The sequence below is a fragment of the Vigna angularis genome, chromosome 7 (assembly GCF_016808095.1).
Source record: "Vigna angularis cultivar LongXiaoDou No.4 chromosome 7, ASM1680809v1, whole genome shotgun sequence".
NCBI lineage: Eukaryota > Viridiplantae > Streptophyta > Magnoliopsida > Fabales > Fabaceae > Vigna > Vigna angularis.
The window spans coordinates 16846448-16867796 of NC_068976.1; the positions used below are offsets into that span (position 1 = coordinate 16846448).

At 30.6% G+C, this 21349-nt stretch overlaps 2 protein-coding genes across 8 annotated transcripts; both read right to left on the minus strand.

Annotated features, from left to right (window-relative positions):
- Positions 1-450: 450 nt before the first annotated feature.
- Positions 451-2173, minus strand: LOC108337112 (probable methyltransferase At1g29790). The gene has a single exon (XM_017573570.2). The coding sequence runs from the start codon at positions 1999-2001 to the stop codon at positions 739-741; it is 1263 nt and encodes a 420-aa protein (XP_017429059.1). The 5' UTR covers positions 2002-2173; the 3' UTR covers positions 451-738.
- A 1674-nt stretch (positions 2174-3847) lies between these two features.
- On the minus strand, positions 3848-12905 carry LOC108337974 (probable pre-mRNA-splicing factor ATP-dependent RNA helicase DEAH5). Of its 7 annotated transcripts, XR_008250410.1 has the most exons (8): positions 12653-12905; positions 9285-12507; positions 8577-8973; positions 5981-6076; positions 5760-5818; positions 5075-5259; positions 4890-4920; positions 3848-4796 (listed from the first exon to the last, which is right to left on the minus strand). XR_008250410.1 is itself a non-coding variant. In XM_017574568.2 (4 exons), exons 2-3 carry the CDS (start codon positions 12494-12496, stop codon positions 8580-8582), a joined length of 3606 nt encoding a protein of 1201 aa, XP_017430057.1. In that variant the 5' UTR covers positions 12497-12507; positions 12653-12905; the 3' UTR covers positions 5680-6076; positions 8577-8579. The 7 variants fall into 7 exon arrangements, 1 of the variants encoding a protein (XP_017430057.1); XR_008250411.1 differs by lacking the exon at positions 5075-5259; XR_008250406.1 differs by having other exon boundaries at positions 5760-6076.
- Between the last annotated feature and the right edge of the window lie 8444 nt (positions 12906-21349).

Consider the following 21349-nt stretch of genomic DNA (forward strand, 5'->3'; position numbering starts at 1 on the left):
ATACTTGTGATTATACACAATCATCACATTCAATCTGAGTGTTTATAGCTCTGCCAAGTTATAGCAAACAATGAAATGGTTTATTCATAACCAAGGGAAAGAGCACAGGAAGCAGTTTCATAGATCATCACAACTCTGTCAGCATATTCATGACTTTTTGCAGAATCTGATAAATGCACCTTGCATTATGAGAGAGACAACATTCATGTGAATTGAAATAACTCATCAGAATCTTTGGATTAGAGCAATTAGAGGGATGAATAAGATGGTTATAGAGCCAAATGACAGATAAAATAACACTCTTGTTTTCTATACCTGAGATCAAACCCAGGTTCATGTCTTTACCATTGACAGCATATGATGCAGGTATCAGGTTCAGAAACATATGTTGGATCCATCACATTCAAGAAACTAAAACTATAGTCTTCAAATATAGAGACTAAAGTTGACTTTATAAGATTAAAAAATGTAATTCAATTTTCATCTTTCTAATAATTTATCAAAGTACAAGACAGTTGAGGCAGAATGAGATATAAAACAGAACTTGAAATACAAAATATGTGACCTCAAAAAGCTGGTTTACAATTGGCAAAGGAAATAATTCTTGTACTTATTCCAGGTCTAATAGGATTTGATGACTATGGAAGCAATTCATTCACACAGAATATGGGTGAAAGAGATATAGCAGAATCTAGATTATTCTTCCTTCTTGTAGTTGCAGTTTTATTGTATAACCCCCTAAACTCTAACAGGTTTCTGAAGGACTGCAGATAACACCACTTCAGGTTTGCCAGACCCAACACTATCAATCTTCTCTCCCACAACCCATTTCAACTTCTTATATCCAAATCTTTCAATCAACCGAGTCAAAGATTGCTTCTTTTCTTCATTTGCACAAAAGAAGTTATCCAGCCAGAACAAACCACCTGCCCTCAAAACTCTATCAATGTCAAACATCAGAAACTCCAATTTTTCACTCTTCCCTCCAACATCCAAGCTGCTTGAACCATGAACCAAGTCAAACACATTGTCATAGAAAGGAAACCTATGATCCAAGCTCAAGTAAAGAGGAAAAAGCCCTCTTGCAGCAATAAATTCACTGAATGGGGCATCAACATTGAGAGTGTTGGTAACCACAGTAACATTCCTATCAGCCATTCTAGCAGCAAAGGAACCAGACCCTCCACCAATGTCAAGCCCTATTCTAACCCCTCCACCTCCCAAGGCCAACACATCATCAACCAGAAAATCGTTCTTACTCTTACCCTTAACAAACTTAGTATTCTCATTGCCATGGACCAAATCAAAGCAACCAATGCACTCCCTACTCAACTTCTTACTGTTCAAACACTCAAAGTTCTTACAACCAATACCACTCCAGTTAACAGTCTTATTACCAACAGGCTTCCAAAGAGAATCTGGAAAAGGGTACAAACCTAACTTGGAAACAGTCTTTGCAAAACACCTCCTCCTAGGCAAAGGCTCACACCCTCTTAAGATCAGCTTCTGCGCCATACTCCAATCATCAGGGCAAGCTCCGAAAACCTTGTAACTCATGAACTGAGACAGCAGGTCCGAATTTTTCTCACATGTGTGGCCCACAGATGGCACCATCTCCGTGATCCCAGTTCTTGAGTCTTTCCCCAGAGGGAGCTCGTGGCGCTGGAGGAAGAGTTTGAGCTCGGATGCAATGTTGGGCCTTGAAAGATCAATGCTTTCGTAGCCCAGAAGGTCTTTCTCCATCTGGGCCAGTTTCTTCTGGGACAAATCGATCTCCCTGAGAATGAGTGAGACCTGCTCCGAGATGAGAGATATGTTCTTGTGTGCATGATGGTGGAGAAGGTGATGGGGATGTTTAGGGGAAGCAGTGAAGGCGTAGAGAGCAAAGAGATTGGTGGTTATGACAGAGAAAATCATGAGAATGTTAACAGCAGAAGAACACAGTGTTGCTCTTTGGAATCTGGCTGTTCCATCTCCAATTTTCAGAGAAACTGAACCCATCTTAGTCCTTTGGAATAGAGAGACAGACACTGAATCAGAGAGGAAGTAAATTATTCGAAGATTTGTTTGGTTTGGAGTAAGTAAGAAACTTAGTTTCAAAGATAACCAAATCCAAATGGAACCTTGTCGGTTGTGTTTGTAATGTTTTTCCTTTTCATGTTACTTTTTTGTGTGGCTTGTGTCTCATCAGATCTTGCTCATTGTTTACATAGATATTAAATCTAAGTTAATATCATAATTAATAAACAATCTTTATGCACAAAGATTAAGAGATCTATTGTCAACATGCAATTTTTTATTGGAAAACAAAACAACATCTTCATTAACAAAAAAGAAAAAAATGTTAACAACCTCGTTCTGGCTTGTTCTAACAAAGTGCTATAATACCTTGGGGTTTTAGCATTCAACTTTTATTTTCACTTTCACTTATGTTTCAGTTTTTAATAAGATATAAACAAATTTATTTCGAACTATTTTAAATAATTTTTATCAATTTAATATATTTTTAGTATTATAGATACTAATTTTTCAACCATTATCATTATCACTCAATAGTTATAAATAATATATTTATTATTGAAAGTAAATATTTTAGTAAAATTATTTATTATAATTAATCTTTGTAAAGATAGCTCGAACATATGTTATTTTGAAATAGTGGGTATTTTTTTTTTGTAATTAATTTGCAAAACAACTTCCTATTTGTGTAAGAAATTGTTTTTTTTTAAAAGGAATGTTGATGGTAAAAATGATTTTTGCGGATCAAGAATAAATAACTTCAATATTCTTTTTGACACGGAATGTCAGTTAAAATAAGTACCCATTTATAAGTTCGTTTATATTAATTTAATAAATTACTTAGAAAAGTGCTGTAGTTGATAATTTTAATTGACTTGTGTTTCATTTGATAAATTTACAAGTTTGTTTGTTAAAACAGACAAAACTATTTTATCTCATAATTTATTTAACTTAGTTATTTAACTAAAAATAAATTTGTTGGTGAACAGGAATTCGAATTAATATACCTAGTATCTTTTTATAAAGATATATTTGAGTCCGTACTCTTATTTGTGTGTTATGGGTAGTTTTAATATTTATACCTTTACATGATCATTCGAGTATGTAATCGAAAAATCCTTTGAGACAAAAAAAAAACAATTACACATATTACCAAATTAAATTTCTAATCTCAATTAGAGAAACTCGAGGATCTTTGTCTAAATTTTCTCCTATCTAACTACTGTTGCTTGTTTATTTGTTTCCCTCATTTTAACTATCCGAAATCAAAGAATAAAATACATTAATTAAAATATGCAACTGTAAATTCATTAAAAGACTGTTCAATGATTTTACTCATAAAACTTCGGTTTTAATTGGAAAATGACAGAAAGCATACTAAAGAAACCGCGTTATAACCTATATACTAAAAGACAGACAAAAAAACCTTTATAAAACATCACAAAAAAAAGTATAAAATATTAACCTTTTACAGAAGTTATGATTGAAGTAGGGAGGTGATACGTAGAAATCGTTCCATCTCACTAATCCGGTAGCACGTTGATTCCAATATATTTAAGTCCTAAAGTTATACTTCATTTATTTTGAACACAGTATGTTTCAAATTAGCCAAAACCAATCCGGCGTCTTTTATCTTAAGTACGATAGATTTTTAATAGATATTTATTAATAATAAACTTTTATTTCATAATAGCAATTTGTATAACACAATTTAATATCTATATAAGCATTCTATTTTGAAATATTTGTCGTAAAATGTATCTTGTAGTCTTCTTTTTTATTATTATTATTGTTGTGATTATATAAAAAGTAAAAAAAAATATCAGTAGAATATAAAAAGTCAAATTAATATAATAAATAATAAATGAAATTGTTCCGACCTTGATCATTATCAGAGTTTTCCTGTTTCATATTGGAATGTTCTTCCTGTTTCATAACATCTAGCAATCGGTATCAGAGTCCTGATCTAGGATACATGAGAGGAAGTTGTCATGAAAATGGCTTAAGGATTGATTCAAAGATTCATGGAAGGGAGGCCTATCGGTGGATGATCAAGGTAGAGGCTGGAGTGAAAGGCAGCAAGAAAACATAAAAGAAGATTGAGAATTATTAGAAAGAACGGAACATGAGACTAAGACAAGAAATGAAGAAATGAGGAAATCAGAAATTTATACAGAATTGGGGGCTGCCAGAATTCTATGAAAGGGAACATTCCAAGAAGGAGAAATCCAACAATAAAAGCAAACAGAGAAGAACAAAAGAAACATGATGAGAGAGGAAGAAACCAAGGGAAGAAAAGCAGGAGAACACAGCAACTGCTCAACATTCTGAATCAAGAACCTGAAGAAAGAAACAAAGATACGAGCATTCCAAGGTATAAAAACAAGAGCCACACTATAGAGAAGAAGCAAACTACAACCAGAAAAGGACTATGATAGATCTCATCAGCTAATCCGAGCAAAAGTTCAGTTTTTGCAGAAAGCGACATGGTATCTCTTTAGACTAACTACAGAGGTTCTGATGCTCTGGAGGAAAGAGTGCTGGAAGAGTATGGGAGCCTTCACATGTTTGTGTTTGACCCGGGTGAAATAAAGACTAGCCTTTGGACAATGGGAAGTGCAAACCCCCGAAGATCTGCAATCATACTGTATTCAGGGGAATTTTCCCATTTTTCTCTATAAATATGATCCCGTTTCCATCATGGCAAATGATAGCATACTTGGTGTTTGCTCACAACCAAATGATTATCAGGGTATGGGCCTTCACAATGCCACAATCTGCACCATAATATTGTGATTGCATTCTTTTATGCTACTACTCAACCATAAAGATAAGTGAAGTATTAGCTCAGCCCTTGAAAAATCAATTACCTCGAGCATTCACTGAAGTAAACAACAAACACTGCAATGAGGAAAGGAGAGGGAAATCAAAACCAAACCCCAAACCATGACAAAAACACTTGAAAGTAGCATAACAAGTAAATGATATCAGCATCCATGACCAAAGAAAATAGAAATAAGGGTCCAAAACGAAAACAAATAAAAGAATTCTGTACCTTCAATTTTGAGAATGGCTTAAATGGTTCATCCAACACGACTGAAGAAGCAAAGTTCAATCACCAAGCTTCCTCATATTGGTTAGTATGTTCATGAAACACCACTTTATTTATTTCCTGGTGTGGACACTTAAATCATCTTGTGTTCCAGAGACCGCAGTCATTTAGTAGGTGATGCGGGTTTTCTAAAACCCAAACCAAAACCAATCATCAGTTTGAATATAAAAAGCAGATAATTTCCTCTATGCAAAAGCGGTTCGGATTTTATGTGAACCAGTTTAGAAGCTTATTTTGAAAGTGTCTTAAAAACCTTTTTCTATCCTTAAACCTGTTTTAAGAAAATGTTTTTTTCAAATCATTTTTAAAAATGGTTGTTTTAAAAGTAAAAAGTGGGAAAACATGCCTTGAATATCCATAAAACCAATTCAACATATGCTATTTTTTCAATATACCAATAATTTAGTCACAAGTATCCACCTAAATACTACAATTAGTGGTCTCTTTCCTATGACGGCCTACAAAACAAAAGCTATATTCTTGTCAGTTTTGCTCTATCAAAATAAACATGAAGCAAGAAATACATCACATGTTCTGAACCTGCCTTCTTTCAAAATGAGCCTCAAGCAACCTTTCAATAAAACTATCAAACTTGTAATCAGTAGGTAACTAGTAACTGGTAACTAACCAGCAGTTATCCTCCAATTACAAACGATGAGTTTCCCAATAATACATCAAACGAGCAGCCTGTAATAGTAACAGATCATGTCACTGACAGGTAGGTAGAGAACTTCATGTCTGCAATCAGATGATCTGCTGCATTTAATGTTAAACCATTTAACAGCACATTCTTGATGTATCAGTGCAAGTGCACCTTTAAAGCCACACTCCATTTAAGAGTATTAGCACCTTTCTCTCAATTCTAGCATACAAATTCTGCAGACAGATTTTCTTCAGGAATATCTTCCCTTCAGATGCACAAGATGGATGATGATAGAACTTAATCTACAGACAAGAAAGTGAAATTAACAAAGGATATGGTGGAGAAAAACTAATGCTTAACATGAATGAATAAAGGTAAGTAGGGTTATTCATGGATCAAGCTCAGAACAAAATAATTGCAATAAAACAGAAAGAGTTCAAGAATAGTAGTATAAACATCAATATCTTCTAGGTGATAGATAGATTAAAATTATGGAAAAGAACCACACTAAGTTTTGTATCCAATGCCACGCTTTAAAAGGACATGCATCAATGCATATGTAATTTGAATTAAAAAAAGATGGCAACTGGGAATTGTGTTCAAGTCACTAGCCTAGAACTCAAATTTAGATATTAAGACTGATAGGTTTCTTCAGTAAAGAAATCAATCTCTCTTGAAAAGAAACACTCACACACCCAGATTACTGGAAACACCCTGTTTATTATTCTTGTAACCAAAGAATACAATGTACACCTCCAACACTCACAAGGGAGCACTCTCCCTCCACAGGATACAAAGGTCATGTCTATACAAATGAATTAACCAAAAGCTACCCTCACACAAGACCTCCCTCCTTCTTATAAAGGCCCCCCAACTAACTAAACAACTAACCAACAAACAACTAATTCCTAATCTGTTTCCTTGTTTCCTTCGGTCCTACACCCATTATATCCTATCACATTATATCTAATATCCTATCAGAGACCGCAAGAATGTTCTGGTTTATTGATTAATCAATGGGGTAACAGCTTATTTTTCAGAATAAAGCATACGGAGTTTTATCTGGCACACCACAAGGGTACTTTTGAAGTTACAATCTGCAGAAGAGGGCATTTCAAGTTCAACAGTGTCATATTTAAACACAGACAGACGCTTCTAAAAAATTAATAGATCATAAACATCAGAATAGAAAAATATAATGCAGCAAAATCAACAAACATCAGCACTAAATGATGATAACTAATTAATCATCTTGGATTTCAAAATCTGATGTTAAACACTGACAGAAGCCTCTATAAAACTAATATCTTGGATTTCAATATCTGGCACACCACAAGGGTACTTTTGAAGTTACAGTCTGCAGAAGAGGGCATTACAAGTTCAACAGTGTCATATTTAAACACAGACAGACGCTTCTAAAATATTAATAGATCATAAAAATAAGAATAGAAAAAGATAATGCAGCAAAACCAACAAACATCAGCACAAAATGACGATAACTAATTAACCAACTTGCATTTCAACATCTGATGCTAGAACAAGCACCAAATAAGAAACTTTTATGCTATCTAGGAATCAAATTTGAGATATGAAGAATTCTCATTACAGAGTATTTATATAACAGTATCAAGGAATCTGATATTTACATAGGTCGAAAGGTTCAAATACAAGTACAGAAGCATGTGTTGATTCCCTTTTTTTGGTCGAGTGTGTTATTTCAGCCAAAAAGAATTGACTCAATTTTTTGTTTTTGTTTCTATGAGATCAATTATTGACCATGTGCATGAGAGACTATGTTGTTAAGAGGCATAAATAATTACATTTAGTTTGATATGCAAGTAATAATGATCATTCAGTGGAGCTAATCTGACGAATCAGTTCAGTTCCAATGAAATTAGGCCACAGTTTTCTTCTAATTTGTACCTCCATCGTGTCTCAAACTGTAAACACACTTTGATTATTGTTTTTCAATAATAGCTTGTATTGAAAAGTGATGTTGAACTTATTGTTTGTTGCCATCACTTCCATGTCTAAAGTTTTCCATTAATAATTTTACTAATGATTATTAAACAAGAGATTGTCTCATCCTGAACCTAAAAAGGATCAACATCTCTATTCTTCTCCTGTAGACCCTTTCTTAGCCTGTCATTTTATAGGTCTCCCAATACATAGCCTTTTATACATTACAAACTCGTAGATTAATTTTTCATCACTAATTTTTATCAAATCACCTCAGCAACTAACGATGCTGTGCCTCTAGCTTATAATACAACCACATAAAAGGAACAGGGTTGTAAACAATCATGGATATCAACATTTAGAAAACATATAGACAACTCAAATACTAGTCCTTCTAAAGGACAAAAGAAAATAAACAGCTAAAGCTGCAACCAATCATAAATATGTTCGAAATATAATTCTTTATAATTACTGATATCTTCGAACATTAAAAAAATATATATTTTGTGTCTCTGGCAATTTTTAGAGAAGAGAACATTCTATCAAGTTAAGCTTCAGCAGAACTAACCTAATCAACCAGAGACAGAAGAATTGGCAGTTCTACATTGTATATTGTCAGTAATATCTTGGAAAATTAAATATATACAGAAGTTAGTGATTAGGACTATACACTCCTACCAAGAACCTAGAATTCTTAAAATTTTAGCCTTCCGAAGAAATAAAAATGAAAATATGTCTAAATTTCCATTTAAATCATCATGTAAGGAGAAAATAGACATTTAAACTAAATGCAACATATGACAGTATCCAAGACATTGCATTGAGAAGAAATGGATGAATTACATATCATGCACGACGTTTACTCAAACGCCATGAATTTGGCTCGTGGTATCTATCATAAAGTGGCTCAATTCGCTCTTGACGCTTCCGCTTGCTCATCTTTGTAGGATCTGCTACTTTGAAAAATCTTGGAGCCAGCTCAACAAGCCATTTGGGGTCTATGACAGTGACCTCACGCATATACTCCTTAGTTGTCATCACAAGCTCATGGTATATGACCCAGTCTGGCTGCCTCTGGAACAAAGCAGAACTTGGATGGATATACACAGGTTGGTTCTCAACTAGAGTTCTGTATCCTTCCTGGGGATCCTTTCTGGCAGCGTGAAAAAAGAATCCAGCAGTGATAGCCTTCCTTACTTTGGTGAAGTTTTTTCCAGCACTTACAACATCCAATTTGTACCTGAATATCCATACAAGTGATTTAGATTGCAATTTAATATGATTTAAATAATAATGCAAGAAACTCTAGTCAACACAATAACTATCAACCACAATAAAATGTTGCTTACAACAAGAACATGAAGCCTAAAATAAAAATACTTAAGGTATCCCTTACATAAAGAGCAGAATTTCCAATTTTCTCAATACAAAGAAGATAATACTAAAACAAAAACATTTATAAAACCATTGGGAACCTGAATAATTCTGCATGGTAGAAACACAAAGCAACATAGCAAAAAAAATGTTTAAAAGAATAGATAGATATCATACTTATCCATAATGGTGAGCAGTTGTTTCCTGACATCCTGTGCTCTTCTCAACGATCTAGATTGCACAAAATTCTCAAAACACCAGGGCCCAGAAAAATTCTTGGCTTTCCAAGCCTCATAAACAGCAAGTAGTGTCAGATGATCACCCTCTGGCTGGAAAAACTTTGCCCTCTTCTGATCTGCTTGGGCTTGCTTTTCCCTTGGCCTGTAGAAAATATTACCAGTCTGGATCATGGCAATTATGGTCAAAATCTCATCACTGCATCCAAGGTCGACGCTGGCAAGCAACATCTTGGACAAAGGTGGATCCAAAGGAAATTCTGCCATTTTCCTCCCCAATTTGGTCAGAAGGCCCTCTTCATCCAATGCTCCAAGACTGTAAAGCTGCTCCATGGCAGAAATCAGTGCTTGAGGTGATGGTGGATCCATAAAATCAAAGGACAGTAGATCATTTATCCCCATTGCTTTCATATTAAGTGTAGTCATCCCCAGATTTATCCTTTGAATCTCAGGAATTGTAGTGGGAGACATCTCATTCCTGTATGCACTCTCGGTATAAAGGCGATAACACTTCCCAGGTCCAGTACGCCCTGCACGTCCAGCTCTTTGTTTGGCTGATGCTTGTGAAATTGGAGTTATTACCAAAGAATCAAGACCTTGCTTTGGGTTATAAACATTTTGCTTAGCAAATCCAGGATCAATTACATAAAATATCCCATCAATAGTCAAAGAAGCCTCAGCAATGTTAGTAGCCACGACCACTTTCCTTTTCCCTGGAGGAGCAGGATCAAATATCCTAGACTGCATTTCACTAGGAAGGGCACTATAAACCGGTAAAATGATCAGCTCTGGAACATTCTTACCTAATCCCTTCATTCTCTCGTATAGAGATTGGCAAGCAAAATCAATCTCCTCTTGCCCAGTCAAAAAGAGAAGAATGTCTCCCTCGGGCTCAGTCAAGTGTATCTGTAGGACAGTTATTAAAGATGCATCTAAATAATCACTTTCCGGCTGTTTAGTATAAAGTATCTCAACAGGAAAAGTTCTACCAGGAATTGTAAAGATGTTACAGTTAAAGAAATATCCTGAAAATTTCTCAGCGTCCAGAGTAGCAGAAGTGACAATCAATCGCAATTCGGGTCTTCGCTTCACTAGCTGCTTGAGCAGTCCAAAAAGAACATCAGTATGAATAGTTCTTTCATGGGCTTCGTCAAGCATTATAACAGAATACTGTGACAGATTCTCATCGACCAATATTTCCCTAAGAAGCATACCATCTGTCATGTACTTGATAACAGTATCTGGTCCAGTGCAATCCTCAAACCGAATGGCATAACCAACTTCTTCTCCCAATCTACAACCAAACTCTTCTGCTACTCTCTTTGCAACAGACATTGCAGCCACCCTACGAGGTTGAGTACATCCAATTTTTCCTTTTGTGGTATAACCTGCTTCGGCAAGATACTGTGTGACCTGAGTAGTCTTACCCGAACCAGTTTCTCCAATAACAACCAACACCTGATTATCATGCACAGCCTGAATCAATTCTTTTTTTAACTTGTAAATTGGCAAACTCTGCCTCTGTTCTTGAATAGAAAGCTTCGACCTTTGCCCAAAGGTAATTGTTTTCCCATATGCATCCTTCTTCCATTCTGGCATATCATAGGCTGATAAACCAACACCCCTAAGCTCCTGGGCAAGATGCCTTTCACCTGACTCTGGCATAGGGTCTTCCCAAGGCCGATTCAGATCCTTTGGAATTGAATCAAGCATTGTCCGTTGTTGCTGTTCTCGCACTTCCCTACGCTCCTTTATAAGTGCAGACTGAAGTGCAGCAGCTCGACCCAGAGAACCTTCAGGATTCTTAAAAATCTTAACAGGAGACATATCCATTGAGTATCTGCTCTGCCCTTGCAAGAATGCGGGTTCATCCTCATTCAACTCAATCTCAAGCTCCTCCTCAGCTCCTTCCTCTTGGTACAGCAATCCATCTCCCTCCTCGTCATAAGTTGGATACTCTGAAACACTCATCACACCTGAAGCAATCAACTGTTTTGCTTCCCATCTCTCCGGTGAGCTCATTCTCTTCAGAGGTCTCCGTGAAGAACCAACATCGTCTTCTTCTACAATCCTGATACCTGAAAGACCTGTCCTGGTAACCGGTCCATCCCTTGAACCCTGCGGATTCATCCTCAAGGCATCGTCCTCGGAGCTCTTCTTCAACGGAAGGAGATCCTTACCTGTGTGCTGATCAACGTCCCTCATGGAAAGAGACAACTTCTGACCGGAAACTGAGATCACCTTTACATAAACCTCCTGGTCGCGCTTAATGACGTCTTTGGCATTTGTGATCCTCCGAGTGGCCATCTGTGACACATGGACCAACCCCTCCTTCCCTCTTATGTCTTCTAACTGGACAAAGCACCCAGTTTCCATTACCCTGGACACCCTCCCTTTGTAAACGGCATATAATTCAGGTTCACCAGAAACATGCCGTGTAGCCTTCCTATTACCATCTCTATCTCCATTCTCCCTTCCACGACCATTCTCTTCATTATCATCTCTCCTGCGCCTCTCATACCTGTCACCATCCCTATCTCTATCCTTATCATATTTATCTCTTCCTCTTCGGCTGTAATCCCTTCTATCATCTTCATCGTCTCTATCTCTGTCTCTACCTCTTCTGCCGTAATCCCTTCTATCATCTTCATCATCTCTGTCTCTTCCTCTTCTGCGATGATCTCTTCTATCATCTTCATCATACCTATCTCTGCGCCTATCTCTTCTATCTCTGTCTCTGTACCCATCATCTTCCTCAATTTGCTCACTCTGCTTCTCCCTTGCCTCAGATTCCATCTCCTGCCGAAGCTCCTTGGCCCGGTCCCTATCGTCTGCGATGGCCAGAGCCTTGAACTTGGTCTTGCCGTTGACAGTCTCTTTCTCCTTTTTCAAATCCTTCGGCTTGGGAGGGAGAATCGCGTGAATAATAGTGAGGAGCGTTCGGACAAAGTAATCCGGCATTTCCGCACCATTCTCCTTCAATTTCGCGTCAAATTCCTCAACATTCTCCGACGACCGACCCAACTCAGTGATGAACTCCGCCAGAACTTTGTCGCCGGTGCCGGTGTGGGACTCCAACTCGGTGCACACCTTCGACACAAGAGACAAATATTCCAACTTCTTCAATCCATCCTCAGGATTATCTACCGCCATCTATCGGAACCCTAATTATAATAAAAAAGGAGATATTCGTCAAAATTCGTTGAGTTCAAAACAAACAAGCGTTGAAAAGGCTCAGTCTATTTCGCTGATACAAAACTGATTATGATGTAGAACGTAGGGTTCAGATGAACGTAACACTGTACGTACCTGCTGAATGGAAAAACAGGGGTTTGTGCGCTTCGCGTGTAGATGAATGAAGAGCAATTAAAGTGGGTTGTTTCTCCTCAGAGCACCAAAAACCTTGTTCCTCGTGGATTGCTTGATTTCGCAGAAGCCTAGTTACAGGGACGATTTGATTCCAGGTATAAACCAGAACTAACCTAATGAAACCGAAGCATTCATTCGCGGGACCAAATGAATAAGATGAAAAAAAAAATTGTAGGTTGTTTATGAATAGGGTGAGGGAAAATATGTATATATACTTAAAATCTTAGACCGTGATATTAGCGAAAAGATATATAATATTTGTAATGTTTTTCACAAAACTGATATTGATGTTAGAAAAATACATTATATTTCTTAGATATATTGTTTTAATATTTTTTTATTTTTTATTTTTTAGTTAATTTATTATTATTTTTTATTTATATTTTGAGTTTGATCTATATTTTTTTATTATAAATAAAAAAATTATCTGAAATTAATTTCATATGTAATTTTTACTATATTTAATAATATTTATAATTTTTCATGTAATTGAAAAAAGAGTATCATTACAAGACTTTGTTGAACAAAAGTTTGATAATGAATAAGTATATTTTTAAAGCTGAACAAAATTACATGTAGTTAAGACAATGGACTAAATTATATGAAAAAATTGCAAACCAATATTACAGTTTTATAAAATATAAGAATTACAATTACTAAAATAAAAATATTAAATAATTAAACAAGGTTTATATAAAGAAAATACAACTTTAACAGAAAGATATAACCTTAAAAAATAATTAAAAGAAACTTTAATTTGGGTAAAAGAGAGATGTAACCTTAATATAAGTGTGTGTTTTATTTTATTTTGTAATTTTTCACGTCATATTTTATAATCTAAAACTTCAAAATGAAAAGAATTTTTATTTACTTATTACTTTTTTATTCATATTATTACTAGTTGTTATAGAGTTTGTGAGAATACGCTGATAAGAGAGTATCATTACATGTAGAAAGAGATCATAATTGTTTTCTTTGAAGTTATCGAAACATTTCAAGTAGACACAATGTTAGAATTAAAAAGTTTCTTCTTTGAAACTATACTCAATTATTAATAATATTTGTTTATCAATTTGTTCTTGAAAATACGAATGTAATCATTCTCGATAAATAATTTGAAACGTATGGTGTTTCAATCGACTTAAAGTTAGTTGTTTTAATATTGTTTTTCATATGCATGGTAAAATGTAAAAGTGAAACAACTATAATCTAAAATGATAAAGTATCAAATATATATATTTTTAGTTCAAAAATTTTACTTTAACATACTTTTTTAAATATTTAAATGAGTTTCATCATGATAAGCAATTTAACTACCACTTCAACTTGATAACAACACTTAGATCTTTCTTTGTTCAATCAATTGTTTTGTCACATGAATATTGGTTGTTTGAATGTAAAAGATAAGTCATTTTTGTTATTTTATTTAAAACATGTTGAATTGTAATAAAGATCATGCTCTCTAATAACTCTCATGTCATCATGTAAACCAATCAAGAGATTTTCAATGTCCTTTAACAAGGATGATAATGGTTGTTTATCATCTAACATGTTTTCAATAAAAATAATATAAGTCACTTATTATTTTATATTATGATCATAATATAATTTTATATTAACTACAAAATCAGTCATTTTCTTACACGAGAAGATAAAAAACAAAATAATCCCAACTGCTTTCATCTCATTCGTTGTCATATTTCCTTTTGAAATCTTTATTACTAGCTATCCTAAAATTTTGTGTGTAGGTATTGTTAAATTCTTCTTGTGATGAAAGGAAAACTAAACACCAATTTATAGAAAATAGTTAACAATGTGTATTAATTAAATTTAATGTTTATTTATTTTAAAATTCATTATTATTTTTCAATTTAAACTAATACTATTCTTTTTTATAATTTTGAATGTGTGTATTTTTCTTATAAAGTCATCTTCATAAAATACTGATTACTTTAATTTATAATGTTTTTTTTTTAATTAGAACCACCCTACAGATTAAAAAGTAACCCAACACATATTAAAATAATGTAATAATTACATAATAATAATAATAGTAAAAATATTAAAATATATATTATAAATGTGAATAATACATTTATTATTTTTTTCAATTATATTCTCAGCTTTCAATATTTTAAAAGTAATCTACATTTATTTATTATGTCATACGGAGAAATAAAATGATAAGTGTGGAATTATACAACTATCTTACCATAATAAATATATTTATTATATTTTTTATTCTTAAAAAATATCCTCGAAAACGTATAAAAAAGCCAGAAGGATACATGCGTGATATCATTTATTGAATACCTCATTAAACGTGTATAATAAATAATTCATTAAATGCATATAAATGTTAAATTTAAGTATGATGATTATTAGTTGAATTATAATTGCATCAAGTTTAATTCTAAGTTTATATTTTTGAGATGGTAACATTAAATAGAATTGAGATACTTCAAATTTATTTATGTTGGCATTCATAACAACATGGTGATTATTTATTTTCGTTGATATATGATTTATTAAGTTGCAACAACAATATAAAAATAATAAAAAAACGAAAGAAATAATAGTGAAAGGGTTGACGAATAGCTATTTATTGATTAAAGTTTTTCCATTACAGGAAGCATAGAAATCTTTTCTTCTTCTCACATTCCTGCAGTCAAGAACATGTATTAATTAAAAAGAACATGTATTAAAATCATAATTTGATGATTAAATTTCAGAAAATATATAAATGATAAAGAAAATGATTTATTAAAGGAATAAATAAATACCAGTAGTGGTATTAGTGCAATGTGATCTGCAATCTAACACTTTATAATGTTTTTTGCAGCATCTTCTGCAGCAATCTCGTACACATCTTAAATATAAAGAAGGTAACACTGCTAAAGGAGAACATTCCCATGTATATCTCCCCTCGCAATCGAGCCCATCAGCCACATCTTTTGACCTAATTTGCACAGACGAAACATTGTAATCACTTCCTATCAAAACCAACATAATCATCATAATCACCCAAACTCCCTTACTTTTCATCTTATCTTTTGTATCAATCCTTTTTTAAAACCTTCACAAACTATAATGTTTCAAGAAAAAAAAAACATATCATTTTATAGACACAAAAATAAATAGTTCATTAAATGCACATCGTAAATGTTTATTTTAAATATTAGTTTCTACACTTATTGAAAATAATAGAATAAATACCAATATCACTGTTTTTATATAATAAATAATTATATTTTCTTAACTATCTTTCCCATATAAATTTAGTGAAAAATTACATTTTTGATAGGTAACATCGTTTTGGTTTAAAGGATTGAGAAATAATATCCTTGTTTTCGGGCTCTCCTAAACTCTAATATCCAAGCAGTTTGTAAAAACTTTCAAACCATTCGGTCAGTTTGAAAGTTATATGCAAGAAGCGTTCAACGCTTCCAATGACTTTGCTTATTAATAATATGATTAGCTAATTTAAAGAAAAAATGTATTCTATCATGAAGTCAAACCTATATTTATAGATATTGTGATGAGCTTCCAGTCGACTCATTAATCATTTATAAATGGTTTTTATTATTTATATTAATTATTTATTAATGATTTTAATTGCTCTTAATACTCATAAATAATTTTAATTACTCTGATACTCATTAATAACTTTAATTATTGTTTTTAACCAGTCAATCACATCAATATTGGATTGTTAATCGTCCGGTTTATAATTAACCAAATTAAGATACTTAAAATTTATTTATGTCAAATTATAATAATACGACTGATTATTTAATTTTGTTGTTACGTGGTTTATAGAAACAAATAACAACAACGAATTAAGATACTTAAAATTTATTTATGTTAAATTATAATAATGTGAGTGATTATTTAATTTTTGTCGTTACGTGGTTTACGGAAACAATATAATAACAACAAAAACCATATCACGAGTATCTGTCAAATAAAAAAACAAAAGTTAAACACGTTACACACTACGAGTAATGACTTATTAATAATGTGATGTGAAGGTACTTTGACGTATTTAAAGAGTCTAATTTTTAGAATTTTGTACACATCATATTGTAATTTTTTTCTTAAAGAGTTGAGTGTATTAAGTTCCAGGGTAAGTACATAAGGTAAAAAAAATAGTAAAATTATTAAATACATATATAAATAAATGCAAATACTTAAACTTTTTCATTGTAAAAGATTTCTTAATGGTTCTTAATAAAATTTGATGATAGGTTTTAATATTTTTCATCCTTATAATTAAATCATAAAATAAACACGAAAATATACTATTAGACACAAGACTTTTTATGACAAGTAGAACAGACTTATGACAAGATTTTAGGGTCATAGTTACAAGAATAATAAAAAGTTTGTTTTTTTATAATGTTGTGAAAACATATTATAATAAGTTTGATTTATTGTCACAAATACACAAATAATAATCATAATAAATTTAATTTATTATAAGACATTTTTGAAAATCTGTTATAAATTATATAATAAGTTCAACTTCCTATATGGTATAATTTTGAAAATATGTCGCAATAAGCCAACTTACTCTAATATATTTTCAATCATTTGTCGTAGTAAATAATAAGTATCTATTTTTACGTATGTGTATAAATAATAAATTACGTATATAAACAATTATCAATGAAATAAATGGGAAGAAAATACTCGTATGTTAACATTTATTTATTCATTATATGAATATTATTTGAACAATGATATAATAAATCATTACTCATTCTTACACTTTTGTAAACAATAATTAATAAATGAACTTTTCATCAAGTTGCAACCAGTAACACATTCATGAACATAATCAACGAATGTTTTACCACATTTTTTTTTACAATCTTCCATACATTTTGAATAAATTGGTGGTTCTGGTTGATAAACTTCACAATGGAATGAACATTTAACCCTACATGCAAGAGAAGAGTCAGCATTTAACTTAACTTGTCGAGAAGGATGTTTGTAATGAACCTCTGCATCACCCAACACAATCATAAGTAAAATCATAATCCCAACTGTTTTCATCAAATTCATTGTCATGTTTCCTTTTGAAATATTTACGAGTTATCCTAAAATTTTGTGTGTAGGTATACGTTAAATTCTTCTTGTGATGAATGGAAAACTAAACACCAATTTATAGAAAATAGTTAATAATGTGTATTAATTAAATTTAATATTTATTTATTTTTCAATTTAAACTAATATTATTCTTTTTTATAATTTTGAACGTATATATTGTTGGAAGTCCCAAGTCGACTAAAAATAAAGTCAATTCATAGTATATAAGTGGGTGCAAACCTCACTTTACAAGTCGATTTTGTGGGATTGAGTTAGGCTTAAAGTCCACCTCTTAACATGGTATCAGTGAATGTAAACATCACCTTACAAACCAATTTTAAAGTCTACTTCTTAACATGTATTTTTCTTAAAAGTCATCTCATAAAATATTAAGCACTTTAATTTATAATGTTATTTTTTTAATTAGAACTTCCTACAAATTAAAAAGTAACCCAACACATATTTAAATAATGTAATAATTAAATAATAACAATAGTAAAAATATTAAAATGTAAAAGGTAATAATAATAAAAAAACTATAGAAAAAATAAAATATTTTGAAACAACTCATTAGTTAAATAAATTAACTTATAAAATAATTAAATAAAATTGTAATTACCTTAACAACCTTGTCAAATACACTCATAGGAAAGTAATAAATCATCTCCCTTCCCTTCCTTTGTGAGTGTTGCAACTTTTTTAAAGATTTTTGTCATTCTTTTTTATAATCTTATATTTTATCTAATATTATTTTGCTTACATGTATTTATTGTGACCTAAAAATAAAAACAAAAATTGAAAAGTATTATAATTATTTAATTAAACCAATTAAATTTATCGTATATTTTAAAAAAAAATCTTAAGCGAAACTTAAAGAAGAAGAAGGGGGAAATAGTACATTTAATAGATGCGTTTCATATATTGTATTTATCACATGTGTTATCATTATGGTATTGAAATGTATTTAATAAATGTGATAAATGCTTTAATATATGTATTTAATATACTGCATTTATATGTATTTACTACACGTATTTATTGTATCGTATGTATTTACTTTATATATGTAATTATACACGTATTTGTTACTTTCTCCTATCATACATAATAATGGTTAAAAATATCAACTGGCAGTAATACAAAAATGATTTCCTTGAGGTATTCTATTTTTTATTTTTGACGTTAATTTTAACGTTATATTCGGTGATGTTATATGTTGACGTTGAAATTGAAAATTGATACTTCGGATAATGATGATTATAGAGTTTTCTTGATGACAAATATTATATTACATCAATGTCAAAAGACATTGATTATGTCTTTGATGTTTAATTTGATTTATTTAATATATTTAATGGTAGAACTTGAGTTATTTACATAATTTAATATTTTATTATTTTAATATTAAATAAAAATATATTTAATACGTAAAATAAAATATAATTTGATTAAAAGTATTATATTTATTAATTTTAAAAAATTGAAAATTAAAATATATGAAAATTTGAAACAATGTATTCTAATTTTATATTAAAGTTGAGAATAAAAAACATATTTAATTTTTTTGTAAGATTGAGAAAAAAAAATCTTATACCTTAAAACCCAATATTCACTCAACTCAAGTCAACAAAATTTAATAAATAATATTAATAAAAATAATGTATATTTGAAATACTATAATATCTAATCATTTAACTATTGTATAAGTCTATTTTTAAAAAAAATTAATTATTATAAAAGATATAAAAATTTGAAATTACAAATTCTAATAAAAAAGTTTGAAACTTATAACTCAAATGGTTAAACTTAATCTAATCGATTAAATAGGGATTGAATTGGACTAGGGAAGAAAAATATATCAAACTTAGTACAATTGAACTCGAAGTTATTTTATGGATTTAATGATGAATTTCTTTCACCATGAAGATACATATCTTTAGTTTTTATGGATGGGATCAATTATAGTGTTAGCATGTAACGTTTTTTTGAATTTCAATTTTAAACAATTATATTTAAAAATTATAAACTTAAACTTAAATTTAATAAATATTTTGTTCTTTTTATATAAATTTTATGATTTATTCTTACTTTTATATATTTATTATTGAATTAAGTCTCAATATTATTTTAAATATAGTCAACCTCGTTCCATTACTACGTCTTTAGAATCACGAAACACAAATTTTGTTTATATTTGTAAGAAAATATTTTTTAACAATTATTTTTTTACAACGCTTACTTAGTAATTTATGATTAATCCGTTTTAAATATATAAATCAATAAAATAATAACACAAAATTTATTGTCAAAAAATTATATAAAAAAATTCTGAACATATAATTGTTCATATTTAAATTCACAAAAATATATATAGCGAGAGAATTTGAATAATACATTTATTATTATTTTCAATTATACTCTTAGCTTTCAATATTTTAAAAATAATTTACATTTAATTATTATGTTATTCGAAGAAATAAAATGATAAATGTGAAATTATACAACTATCTCACTCTAATAAATATATTTATTATATTTTTTATTCTTAAAAAATATCCTTGAAAACATATAAAAAAACTAGAAGGGTACATGCGTAATATCATTTAGTGAATACATCACTAAACGCGTATAATAAATAGTTCATTAAATACATATATTATTCATATTTTAAACATTATTTTTTAACTGACGATTTATACACCTATTAAAAACAATGGAACTATATAATATAACCATTTGGTCACTACAAAATCACACGGTTCTGTTACTATAAAAATTAAAAAGAGTTCACCGATTAATTGAAGGTTGAATTAAATAAAGACTAATATTAAAAATAATTATCTTAAATTTAAGTAAAATTATTATTAGTTGAGTTATAATTAAATTGAGGTTAATCCAAAATTTATTTTAAAATTTATAAATATAAGTTTAATAGGTTTGTTATATTTAATACACATTTATTATTTAGTATCGTCCAATTCTTATTAACTTGGAGAGAGTATCTATGAAGTAATTCTCCTATTAAACCTAACTATAAAAGGCATAAAATAAAAATAAAAAAGATAATGATATCATAATACACTTTTATATTTATTTGACATAAACTATAAAGATAAAATGATAATAAACATGTAAACTTTTGTATTGTTTCAAAAATAAAGAAAATAAAAAATAAATAAAAATTGTTTCAAATAAATTTAAAATTTTAAATGTGTTAAAGAATCATTAATGTAAAAAACAAATTTGACCTGAAACAGATAAAAATCAGATTAATAGAACTCCACCAACCGAAAGAGAAACAAATATCAATATTACTGTTTTAATATAATAAATAAGTATATTTCCGTAATTACCTTCAATTATAAAAAATTAATGAAAATTTATATTTTTGAAATGGTAATGTTAAATAGAACTGAATACTTCAAATTAGTTATGTTGGCATTCATAACAACACGGTGATTATTTATTTTCGTTGATATGTTATTTATTGAGTTGCAACAATAATATAAAAATAATAATAAAACGAAGGAAATAATAGTGAAAGGG

Coding starts and splice junctions, on each gene's coding strand:
- LOC108337974 (XM_017574568.2), bottom strand. CDS start 12,496: ATGGCGGTAGATAATCCTGAGGATGGATTGAAGAAGTTGGAATATTTG. Junction 8,974..9,284: donor CTGCTCACCATTATGGATAA/GTATGATATCTA, acceptor ATGGATATTCAG/GTACAAATTGGATGTTGTAA.
- LOC108337112 (XM_017573570.2), bottom strand. CDS start 2,001: ATGGGTTCAGTTTCTCTGAAAATTGGAGATGGAACAGCCAGATTCCAA.